Source organism: Malania oleifera, chromosome 7 (genome assembly GCF_029873635.1).
Source record: "Malania oleifera isolate guangnan ecotype guangnan chromosome 7, ASM2987363v1, whole genome shotgun sequence".
Taxonomy (NCBI): domain Eukaryota; kingdom Viridiplantae; phylum Streptophyta; class Magnoliopsida; order Santalales; family Ximeniaceae; genus Malania; species Malania oleifera.
Genome location: NC_080423.1, coordinates 71,083,083 through 71,096,288, shown reverse-complemented (window position 1 = coordinate 71,096,288; position 13,206 = coordinate 71,083,083). Strand labels below are relative to the sequence as shown.

The window sequence follows — 13,206 nt, the reverse complement described above, 5'->3', positions numbered from 1 at the left end:
TAACCTACAAATAGTATGTCAACCTCTCTCTCTCTCTCTCTTCCCAAACTCGTTATCAATTTTCTGCCGTGAACTTTTCCCTGGGATTTCGAGAGCTGATCGATCTTTTATGCCTATGATTAAGCGTAATTTTGAGCTCTTTTCACCATCTTATATTCTCATCAAATTGTTAAGAACATGAATTTGGTGATTAAGCCCTTTTAGTTAGTATTGTTGTTGCGTTGTAAACTTCAATAGCTAACTCAAATGTGGTGAATGATTTCTGATCTGTAGTTGAGAAATCTTGTTAATTATGCATAGTCATTTTATTTGAAGTTAAAATGCCATTGCCCACATTGAAAAAGTGATTCATAAACTTTAGTTGTTTGTGCTGAAGCGGGATTTGTGGGGCAAAGTTAAAAATTATGTTTTGAACAAAGTTGAGGATTCTTAATGAGATCAGTTGTTACACTCTGCTGCATCACTGTTTTTCTCATGCAGAAAAGGAGTTCATAGAAACAATCATGGATTATTCACATGCACAACAAGAAGGGAAAGGGGTTCTGATTCCCCTGTCACAAGCTCAAACTCCACGGCCAAGCGAGAAGGCTTCCACAGATGGATATTTGACCAATAATCCTGATGAAGGGGTGAATATCCAGGTTATCATTCGTTGCAGGTGAGAAAAGTTTGGTGCTTACACTTATTCTAGCATATGGAATTGTTTCTCTGATCTTATGCTCCAGTTTATAGCTGAAATATTCAGGAACAACTGGAAATTTAGAATCTTAAAATGGGTTAAGGTCGATTTGGTAGTTGTAACATTCCAACCCTTTTTCTTTTTTTACGAGGATCAATCAAATGCAACATTTCAACTTGGGAACATTCAGTTTTTCCTTCGGATGATTAACCAAAGGAGCATGGGTTTGTGAAGTGCGTCCTTGGCCGGATGTTTATTGATGATGTTCTGCATTTGTAGGCCATTGAGCAAGAACGAGACAGGCGAGCAAACACCTATTGTGATTTCCTGCGATGAGCATAGACGAGAAGTGTCTGCAATTCTGAATGTAGCTAATAAACAGATATACAGGACCTTCACATTTGACAAGGTCGGTTGTTGGTATTGTTTCTTTGATTCGACCTTCTTGTTATTCAGCTTCACCCACATTTTCTTTTACCAAGAACAATGCAAAGGTTCGTAATTTTGATGCACTTGGTCCAGGTGTTTGGTCCAACATCCATGCAAAAAGAGTTTTATGATCAGGCCATATCACCTCTTATAAACGAAGTTATTGAGGGCTATAACTGCACTATTTTTGCATATGGGCAGACTGGGACAGGGAAAACTTATACAATGCAAGGAGGAGTGAGAGCAGAGGTTTTGTTGCTTTTTATTTGTGATCAAGCTTCAAGCTTAAATTTCTGCACTTTTATGCATTTTTCTATGAATCTTTCTTCGGCTTGATTTTTATATTTTCTTTCTTGTTCTAGGAACAAGCGTTCCAGAATGATGGAGGGGTAATTCCAAGAGCTGTTCAGCAAATATTTAACATTCTTGAAGCCCAAAATGCAGATTATAGCATGAAAGTAACATTTTTGGAGCTTTACAATGAGGAAATAACAGATCTTTTGGCCACAGATGACTGTCCGACAGTCTTAGATAACAAATCGAAGAGGCCAATAGTCCTTCTGGAAGATGGCAAAAGAAGCGTTTTTGTGAGAGGCCTAGAAGAGGAAATTGTCTCCAGTGCAAATGAAATCTATAGAATCTTGGAGAAAGGGAGTGCAAAAAGACGGACTGCAGATACGCTTCTCACTAAGGATAGTAGCCGTTCTCACTCAATATTGTCTATTACAATTCACACTAGAGAGAGTGCTCCAGAGGGCCAGGAGTTTGTCAGGTCTGGAAAACTCAATCTTGTTGACCTTGCTGGTTCGGAGAATATAGTACGGTCTGGTGCAAGAGAGGTATAAACCACTTATCATATACTTGGAATGCTCCCAATCAAACTTCTATAATCCAGGCATGCTTGCGTAGGCCTGAGATATGTCATATTTTGCACATATGAGATGATCTTTTTGAGGTCATTAAATTTACAGTTCACCCCAGAGACGTTGACATTAAGAATGCGTATCTTACAGGTGAGAGCAAGGGAAGTTGGAGAGATCAATAAAAGCCTATTAACACTTGGTCGAGTTATTAACGCTTTATTTGAGAACTCGGGGCATGTTCCATACAGGTATGAACTGCAATAGACTTGAGTCTTCTCTTGAAATCTGGATGTCTGGCAAAACCTTGACACCATCGTGACCTATCAAAAAAATTTATTGGAATACTAGGGATAGCAAACTGACAAGGTTATTGAGGGATTCATTGGGAGGGAAAACAAAGACATGCATAATTGCCACAATATCTCCATCAATCCATTCTCTGGAGGAGACACTGAGCACCCTAGATTATGCACACCGGGCTAAAAATATCAAGAACAAACCTGAGGCAAGTATTTTATTGTAGTTTGTCAGCGTTTCAACTCTTAACATTTAAAAACCATATCACTTCAACACACTATAACTGTTTCATGTTCTTATATTTTAAGGTCAATCAGAAGATAATAAAATCCACATTGATTAAAGACCTCTATGCACAGATAGAGCACCTTAAGCGAGGTGGTTGAGTGCTTCCACTATTAAATCAATTCAGCTAATTACTCTATCAATTAGATAGTGCAGAAAATAATATACCTTATTAAATTTAATACCTAATGAACAAATGCATGTTATGTTTCTTGATTTCTGCAGAAGTAAATGCTGCCAGAGAGAAAAATGGCATCTATATTCCACAGGACCATTACCTACATGAAGAAGCCGAAAGGAAGGTTCATATCTTAGCTATTTAGTTGAATTTCACTACTCATGCTTACAACAAACAATTGCTTTAAATCTTCCTATTATCTTATATATAGGCAATGGCAAAGAAAATTGAGTACATGGAACACCATTCCGCCATCAAGAACAAGGTAAATAACGCAATCTTCAAAGATTATTCACTTTGTTATGTTCACCCAGGATATCAACTTAAAGAGTGCTGAGGAATAACTGTTATGAGCAGCAAATGAGGGAACTACAGGAGCTCTATAATTATCAGCACAGGTTGACAGCAGAATTAAGGAGGAAACTTGAAAGGACTCAGGTATCTTGACATCTAATCATACTTTGTCATCCCCAGCTTTCCTTATAGACCATGCTTACCCTTATTCACCTCCTTTAACCCAAAGGACTAAAATACCCCATATAATATTTTAATGGCAGAATAAATATGAGCAAACCGAGCAGGCGTTTATTGATTTAGAAGACAGCTATAGACTCGCAAATGCAACAATTAAAGAAAAGGAACATATGATTTTTCATCTTCTCAGTTCTGGTGAGCATACTGCCGAAGTATTCTTTCCAAAAATATTTTTTAATACCAAAGAAACATTTGATGTGCATTCCAATCAGATCTGCTCTGTTGTGTCAAATGTTGCCACTGATTCACGAAATATTCAGTTATTCTCCTTCAAAATCATAGACTTTGGTAATTAATCATTTGAAGGGCAATATTAATTTTTCATTTACTTTGAAAGCATGTAATAGTTTGACGACAGGAGCATATATATTTGAATCCCTTACTATTGGTATAAGCTATTATTATGGGGTGTATTTTGGCCAGTTGTTTGTGATTGTTATGCATCACTATTTATCTGCTTCATGTCTGCAATCATGGGGAATGCTTCTCTTGATTTTTTTTTTTTTTTTTTATGCTACTAGATTGCTTTCAAATGGTAATAATCATTGTCATTCTTTAGAAAAGGAACTTACCGAACGAGCATCTGAACTTGAAGCCGAGAGAGAGAATGCTGTATCAGAGTTATCTCACATGTTTGCCAAAATTGGTTTGTGTTCAGTTACTATAGATTAACTGTGTTTTGCGCATTATTTTGCAAAGAAAATTGAAGCATTGATACGGCTAACCATGTCTGATTAACAGAACGTAAAAATGAAATAGAAGATGGAAACAAAATGCTTCTCCAAAACTTTCAGGTGCAACTAACGCAGCAACTAGAAATTTTGCATAAGAGTATGGGAACTTGTATAACACAGCTGGAGCAGCAACTGAAAGGAATGGATGAAAACGCAGATTTCCTTTTATCTACCAAGGAAATGGTAAGAAATTAATTTTGAGTAGTTGTATGCCTTTAATAGACTCCAGACACAATTTAGCTTGTGTCTTTCTGTCATACTTGCAGGCTACTGAACAACTTAAAACACAGCTTGTCCATCTCAACGATTCATATGGTTTGGGCATCAAGTCATTCAATGAATTAGCCAAAGAACTTTATGAGAATTCCCAATTAGCTTGTGGAAATTTTGGCTCAGAAATATCTCAGCATTCTTCTTCCCTTGCAGATGTAAGTATGCAACTATATTTTCCTTATGATCAAGTGCTTTGTTTGTCACTTGCTTACTGATGTGCCTTATCCTTGCTGTATTAAACAGATTCTTAAGAGTATTTCTTTCGAGACTGATTCTTCAATTAATGATCTACAATGTATACTTCATAATCAAAGGGAAAATATAGCAGCATATGCACTACAGCACCAAGAGGTTAACAGCTGTCAGTTCTTATTTCATTAAAATCATAGATTGGAGATTTTGAATGGTTACCCTTTGCTGCTGAATTATTGATATCACTTTCAGATTAATTTGTTCTTTTGTGACATACACAGAGTCACTCAAGAAGACTGCAGACAACACATTTTATTTCTAAAATTGCAGTGGATTTCTTCAAGACCATAAGCATGCAAGTTTCCAATCTGACCCAAATAATTGAAGAAGCTCAAGTAACTAGTGAGCAGAAACTTTGCGAGCTTGAAAAGAAGTTTGAGGTAACTATGCACAAAACCTTCGTTTGAATGTCAGTGTTATCAGAACCTCATTAGCATATTTCTTGATCAGTTAACTTGTCACTATAGGAGCATGCAGCCTATGAGGAAAGGCAGCTGTTAGAAAAAGTGGCAGAGCTACTAGCAAGTTCAAATGCTAAGAAGAAAACTCTGGTAACCCCTACCCTCTTTAATTTAATGTAATAAGATACTATATATATATACAATAAAATGATTGGACAAAGGTTATTATTATGGAAATGTTTTCTGACAGTTGGTCCTATCTGCTTGGATTTTTTCTAACAGTAATATGAAATGAATCTTGCACTATTTCGTAGCGTTCTTCATATAAGTTTTATAGATTTGAGAACTTGGTTGCTTTTGAATCCTTTCTTCCGCATCTCCTTGTTCTTGTATTTGTCTTTATCTTTCATAATTTGGGGCATAGACTGAGAATGACTTCACAATATTTTTTATCCCTGGGAAAAATGTCAATGGTCACACCTGTTTGCAGATAGAAACTCAAAATTTAAAAATATTCTTTGGACTTAAGTTGGGGTATGCGCCATCTTTCTCTGCCTCTATACAAAAATATTCTTTCCTGGATGAAAACTGATTTCAAGATATTTCAATGGGGTTTTGTTTATTTTCTTTATAAAATATTTTTTTATGCACAATTGTTTTGCTTCTTCCTGAAATCATTTGAATACAAAACATAATTTTTCAGCTGAGTGAAATAGAATATACTGAGATGCTATTTAACTCATCCCTTCAAGTGATTACAAATGAGTCTGACTTACGTAAATTCCACCAAGCAGCAGTTCTTACCTTCTTGGTGCCGTAGGCCTTCTGATAGAAAATTCATTTAAGCATATGATCTACCATAGAAATTGGGAATTTGCTACATTTGAGCATTTATCCATGTGTTCTTCAGCTTCTGACAGCAGTGCACAGCCTTAGGGAGAATACTGCTAGTAGAACCCGCAAGCTAAAGCAGGAAATGTTAGACATGCAAGATTTCACTTCTTCTTTCAATGATGAATGGACAAACTGCCTGAACGAAATGAAGACTCACTATCTCAATGATAGCACTACAGAGAAAAGTGAGAAGAGTTGCTTGGAAGAAGGGCTTCAACACTGGTAAAGACAATTCCATTACAAATTTCCAACGACTATAATTTTTTATTTAAATTCTTACTTGACCACATTTGCATATGCCTAAGCATGCTATTTGTCTGTTTCCCTGGTTTCTTCCTGCTGTCAATGCGTAGTATGTCCAAGGCAAAACTGTGTGCAACACAATGGAGGAATGCCCAAGAATTGCTTCTTAGTCTACAAGAAAGATGCATTGATTTTGCAAACTCCATTCTTAAGTAAGCTTTTCATGTGGGGTTGATCTTACTTTTGAGGTTTGCTCGGTTATAAATCTATCTTGATTTTTATTTTATTTTTCCCAGGGGTGATATGAAAGCCAACGAGGCAATCCATTCTCGTCTTTCATCTGCTGCTTCATCGGCACTTGGAGAAGCAGATGCAGCGAACAAGATTATTCTTTCTTCCATTGAATGTATGTTGCATGTTGCATCCAAATTGATTTCTGGTAAAAACTTGTGCAAGATATATGCATAGGATACTTGACATGGAAATCTTACTCTTCCAGACTTGTTAAAACTTGACCACGATGCCCGTGGGAATATCAAGTCCCTGATTGCTCCTTCTTGCGAGGAAATGGAAGGAATAAAAAGAACTCACTGCCAAAAAATTCTAGAAATTACAGAACTTGTAGAGAAACGCTTAATAGAAGAATACATGGTAAGAGTACTGACACCTAACTTTTTGACACTTTCAGATTTCTAGTTTCACCATCTCATTATTCATCTTTTTATCAAACATTCAGGTTGACAAACTTTCTTGTTCTACCCCAAGGTCGAGACCGTTTAATGCACTGACCACCGGATCAGTTGGAAAACTAAAACCCCTAGCATCCGAGTAGCTAGTACACACATTTTGGGAGGCCAAATGGGGAGGCAACTCAAACGCTTGTTCAGCCCTCGAGAAAATTGAGTCTCTCACTGCTATTGACTACTGTCGTAGAATGCACAGAGATACTGCTTGAATATGTGCTCACTGCCCGTCTCTTCAGCTGTGTTGAAAATTCTTTCCCTATTTTTAGTTTTTTTTTTTTCCTTATTTTTTTTTTTCTTTTACCAAGCGTTGGTGACTTGAAATTTGGTTTGCATTTTCTGTTACTTGTTTTTGCATGCATGGAGTGGTCCAATCAAAAACATTTGAAGATGTACAAATATTTCACAAAAGTAAATGTCATGTAAGATCATGAAAACCATTAGCTCAAAATTTGCCCTCTAATGAATTTCATGATAATAAAGATTTTTGAGCTACTTCAATCCTATATAGAATTAATTGTGCCATGAGATTAACGTACAAATGTATCACATAGAGAGAGAGAGTCTATTGCTGCATATACCTTGAATATGACCTCCAGGTCAAAAGCACATGGAAATATTTGACCAACTAAGCAAGTTCACACATCAAATGTGAAGTCCATATAGAAATTTTCGTAACTAGCTGTTAAAAATTTTTCGCTCTGAACATTTGACATCAATGCCATATACAAGAATCAACTAACCTTTCCCTATTAACCTTTTCAACTGAACATTTTTCCATCAAAATCTTCAATTTTCACACACCTAAACGCATCCATACAGAGGCAATTTTTTATGCTTGGAAAGAAAACGAGGGGCTTCCCTACCTATGTAACTACTATAATGCAGGATCCCTTGTCCAAAGGGGAACGTGCTTCAAAATATTGATCAGCAGTTCTTCCATCTTGTAAAGAAACAACAAAATTGATTTCAACATTCATATCATATCCAAAAACCAAACTGCACCCGTGTTTCTTCCAGTTCCTATAATGAGTGACAGTAACTGTTTTCTTGAACAGATTGCTCTACAACATTCCTCTGTTTACGTTTCCAGTTTTTTGTTGTAGAAGCACCATTGTACTCAAAGTCGTCTTCATCTCTCCCTCCATGTAAATAAACCCAAAACTGTCTATCTTTATCAAACTGTACACAGGGATCAAGTTCATAGTGAAGACGATCCAAGGCTCCGCTAACAACTTGGTTTATTTGCGTCTCAGAAACATCTTCTGCAATGAATTTCGAGTCTCTTATGAGAGTACAAACATCAGCTCGGGTACCAATACCTCCAGGCAATCTAGCAGCTGCATCTCTTACAAGACAGAGAATGGTGACATGCGGTGGTCGATTGGGTCTAAGCATAAAATGATGTCGGGCCTTTGATGATGGTTTCCCGCTGCACTTTCTCAGGGGAGCGACTGTTGATTTTCTTCCATCAGCCGCCGTATAAGAAAAAGTCCTCTCTGGAACTAGATACCTAATGGTTTCTTCTCTCTGAAAATATGCCCTTACTTCCTCGGTGCTTGGGTTGATGGTAGTGAGACTCTTTTGACCTCTTAGGTCCTTAAATCTTTCCTTGGCGTTCACAGTAGATTGCATTAATGTTGCAGGTGGTGCAGGAAGGCTTCCAATTTGCTGAAGTGTCAATTGAACACCTTTCAGCCAGTCAGCAAAGGAATCAACCAACTTCACAAGAATTCTTCGCGGAACACCCCAAGCCTCAGGAGATATCTCTTCACCTACACAATTATGATTGGATATGTCAAAAGAACTTAGTGGACCAATCCAAGACCAGCTTTTGCTAACTTTTTGATAGAATGTTAATGCAGTCCAACCCTTAGCCCCCAAAGGCGCTGTTCTGGAAGAAAATATCCTCAGAATTCCTTTGACTAAATCTTGAAGCGGCTCTTGAGTTTCAAGAATCCAAGGATCTCCTGGATTTTCTCTAACACGCCTGACAATTTCATGAATGGTGAGTGAGGGTAAGTTCTTCTGTTCTGTTTGTTTTGCATCACTGATACCCCTGTCGTGATGAGAATGAAACCCATGTCTGCTGTTCCCCCAATGTTCGTTATGCGCTGAAGCATCGTATTCTGCATGTGTAGTAACCAACGCTGTGCGAACAGCTGAAAGGAGATGTATAATGGAAAATGAAAAACCAGATTGAATTGTGGGAGTGATCACAGTGAAATGATGCTTCTTCATAGCCCTTTTTTCCACGGTCTCAACAATGGATGAACCCCTTGAAAATGGTAAATTGCTAGCTCCCCAAGATAAAGAACCAGTTGCAATATCCACTTTCGGCGAGTCCTCTGGATTCTTCATGCATTTGGCATCTTCATTAACCACATTGTAGAAACTAGAGTGCAGGTCATCAATTCTGCCTGGCCCTTCGGCAGATTTCATATATGCTTTCCATCTCTGCTTCTTTGTGATCCAGTTGCTCCTTGCCAATGGCACTCCTAATTGTGGATGGCCATTGCTTGCACAACTTTCATTATTCTGCCACTCTCCTTTACGCAATCTGTTAGGCAGTGCATGATCTTGCAGAAGCCCAATATTTTCGCATAGATCTTCATCTTCCCCACCACTATAATTGGCATGCTTGGATAAGGGCAAAGAAAAGTCATTCTCAAGTTTCCTCTTCCTCTTCTTTTGTAACAATGAACAGGGTACCATTTCACCATTATGTCTCTCTATCTGATCTTCAACTACAGATTGCTGAAACTTTCCAGAATGCTTCTTGGCCTTTTTTGCAGCAAGTCGGGAATGAATATTACAAGAAACTTCATCTTCATTAACTTCAGTTATCAATACCTCAATGTCCAGCATCCCTTTAACATCATGCTCCTTTCCACACAAATATAAATCATTCTTGCATAAATTTGACCCATGATTGGCCATTTCCATTAAAGCATGTGCCGCCTCTACATCTCTTTGTGCATTCATTTTATGTATTGTTTTCTCCACACCAATATCATCTCTTACCTGAAAGCTGTTACATAAAGCACAATCCTTACAAAACTCATGTTTTATAGATGATAATTGGCTACCCAACCATTCTTTTTTCAAAGGAACCTTCAAATACTTCAATGCCCCTCCTCCATTGCGCATTCCACATATTTCTTCTGGGTCAACCAGAGACCTTCGTTGACAGGAAGCATCCCAAGTTGGACTCAAACTTAATCCATCAAAATGATGAATCAAAAATACTTCGTCATCTATGCCTTCATCATAATTAACTTCAGTACCATTGTAAACATCACCACTGTAAGATTTTGGCAGAAGATATCCACTCCGAAGATCAACATTATCAGCCAACATACTATCTCTACACCCGCGGGGCACCTCTCCTTTCAACCTTGAAACCCTAACACTGTTCTTTACCATCATCAACATGCACTGATCGAAAAACGAACTGAAACCGAATCAAAAAAAAAAGAAAAAGAAAACACGGTTGACGTCAGGGAATGGCAAAAAAAAAAAAAAAAGTATCAATTGATTATACAAAATCGGAGAAGCAGATCATCAAATAGAAAGGTAGAACCGCCAAACATTAACTTTTCAATTGTTCTATGAAGTACACAGAAACAAATGAATAACTACACTCTGTATACAAAATCAACTCGGTTGCTCAGAAAGCAGAGAAATAGAAAATTATTCCACACCAAGCAAGAGATATCTATTTTAATTACATCAGAACCAAGAAAAAATAGAAACACTACCTGAACAGAGTCCAACTCATTGAACGCAACTCAATAAAAAAAAAAAATTCAAAATCTTATTTCCTCCTTTCTTCCTCAGTGTTCTCAGCAACCGAACGGAGAGAAAAAGAATAGTACCTAGTTCAGCTCAGCACTCGAACGGTTCATCCGTTTGAAATGCGAGGAAATGAGAAAAGCTGAGAGCCTCGAGCAAAAGCAGAAACGAAGACAAGAATCGACATTTTTGAAGCCTGACGAAGGCGAGGCTTCGGTATGGGTTTTGATTCGGCGAGAGAGAGAGAGAGAGAGAGAGAGAGAGAGAGAGAGAGCGAGCGAGAGGCGATTGTTTCCTGTAGTGTGTGTACATGTACTGTCTCAGAGAACGGAGGAAGAAGACGGTGACATGGAGGAATGGGAATCGTTTGATGTGGGAGAAGAATCGGCTATGGGGTTAAGACTTGAGAGAGGTAGGAGAGCAGAGAAAATAAATAAATAAATAAATAAATAAATAAGAGACGGGGATGCAGGCCAAGTGGCGCGCTCTTGGAAATTTGACGGCTACGATTGATTATGTTTTTCCATAATTTTACTCAATTGATCAAAATTCTGTGACGTGGCATTCATTCAAAGTGCCAATGAGGGAAAAATTCTTTTAAAAGCTCTAGGGTCTTTCCCGAATTTAATATTATTTTAATAAAAAAATATTTAAAAACAGCTTGAATGAAATTTCATTTTTCAAAGTAATGTCTCCAAATATTAGATAGTTCGGCATTTTTTTTTAAAATAAATAAGTTACATTATCTAATATTTTTAAAATAAAAGACGTTGGACAAAAAAACACGAGTCATTAAAAGGTGCTATGTCAAGTAAGTGTTTTAGTTAAAAAAAATGTTAGATAAAACAGTATTTTTTGTCTAGCTCATGCAATAGAGTAAAAATAAAGATTAATTTAATATAATAATGTTAAGTATTTCAATTTGTTTCTCATGGTTACACACTAAACATATTAGACTTTTCCTAATACTAAATAATGACAAATAATGTCTCTCCATCCCAAAGTGATGATCCAATTATAAACATTTTCAATATCTATTTCATTATTTTGGTTGCACATAATAGAAAGTTTAGGAGTAAGCTAATTAATATACTTCAAGATATGAGGATTTCGTTTGTTTGGCAGTCTCTCACTAGTAGGGTTTGTCTCGCCAAGGTTTGGGTCCTCAACTATAAAAAATAAAATTTATTAACTTAACTACTCCCAAGTTCAGTAGAACAGCGAGTCAGTCGGGTGTTGACCCTCATGGATTAAAGTGCAGTTATTCATTACTTTCAGCATAGTTTACTATAACTTCGTGTAAAAGAAAAAAGATGAGATTTTGATGGGATTTTCTAACAATTTACTCAAAGCATGTAAATTTTATATTATCACTACTCCTACAAAGCAGATCTAAGATTATAAATCATGCCTAGACTGCTGTTTAGCGCAAGTTATGTTCGGTCAACTATCTGTCTTAGGCTAACGACTAAGTGAACCATTTGAGGGCATAGAGTAGCGAAGGTGCACCAATCATCTGAAGCACAATCAGGAACTAGGGTAAACTCTATCTCAACAATCATGAATCCACTCCGTACATAAATTGTAGCCTAATCGGTATAGATGACCGAATCCCTAACTAGGCTATCCTATCCCTTAGGTATCATCACTCTCAAAGATGTAAACTTGCTTAGTATTGAAATGAAAGTAGTAAATGAAAGCATGTAAAGGAAAGCAGTAAAGGAATGCATGTAAAGGAAAGCATGTAAAGATGGTTTCAATTGCAAACTCAATATTTTGTCATTAACAATCAAACAAACAACTGAAAACTCTAATCTACTTGGCAACACAAGGAATGAGAAGGTTGTCATAGGCCTTCACGAAATCAAGCATGAACGAGAACAAAAATGTAAATCAAAAGTAGTAAATCTACTCTACTTGGTTCTTAATGGCTTTTTAGGTTTGTCACTAACCCAAAAGAGACAAAAGAGGAACCGTAAGCACATAGAAAGAACTTTGTTTTATACTCAAAATGGTTTACAAGATTTGAAATTCAAAATAGAAAAGTTAATAAGAAATCTTATGTAGAAGATTGTTGCTGTCAACCTAGTCGCACCCATACTTTCTCCTGGTCACGCCCTGGTCGAGGCTCACGAGAAATCAAGAATTCAAACTTCAGCATCTTTGACCTAGTCACACCAATGGGTCTTACTAGTTGAGCCGCTGGTCGAGACTTGCAGGAACTCAACTTCAGGATCTTGACTTGGCTGCCCCTCAAGGTCTCTTGATCAAACACTTGGTCGAGACTCTCAGTATCTCTCGCTCAGTAAGCTTCAATATCTCAACCTAATTGCCCCAAAGGGTCGCTTGGTCGATCACTTGGTCGAACCCTGCAACATTCTTATTTCAGTCCGAACCTTAGAGTCTATAGCTTGTGACCTGGTTGCCCCTATGTGTTGCTGGTCGCACCACAAGGTCAAACAGAGTCTTCTTTCCTTTGATGAATTAAGGCTCTAAGGGTTTGACTGAGCATTTGATTTGAGCTTTGTGCACTCCAATCACTCCCTTGGCTTCTCATAATGCCTAACTCATTGGTTTTAACCTGTTTTTCTTGAAACATGAACAAA

At 37.3% G+C, this 13,206-nt stretch overlaps 1 protein-coding gene and 1 pseudogene across 1 annotated transcript; one reads left to right on the top strand and one right to left on the bottom strand.

Moving 5' to 3' along the window:
- The first annotated feature begins 503 nt into the window (after nt 1-503).
- Nucleotides 504-7,017, top strand: LOC131160881 (kinesin-like protein KIN-5D; annotated as a pseudogene).
- A 440-nt stretch (nt 7,018-7,457) lies between these two features.
- Nucleotides 7,458-11,005, bottom strand: LOC131159900 (uncharacterized). The gene is made up of 2 exons (XM_058115122.1): nt 10,684-11,005; nt 7,458-10,259 (listed from the first exon to the last, which is right to left on the bottom strand). The coding sequence occupies exon 2, from the start codon at nt 10,238-10,240 to the stop codon at nt 7,829-7,831; it is 2,412 nt and encodes an 803-aa protein (XP_057971105.1). The 5' UTR covers nt 10,241-10,259; nt 10,684-11,005; the 3' UTR covers nt 7,458-7,828.
- Between the last annotated feature and the right edge of the window lie 2,201 nt (nt 11,006-13,206).

Coding starts and splice junctions, on each gene's coding strand:
- LOC131159900 (XM_058115122.1), bottom strand. CDS start 10,240: ATGTTGATGATGGTAAAGAACAGTGTTAGGGTTTCAAGGTTGAAAGGA.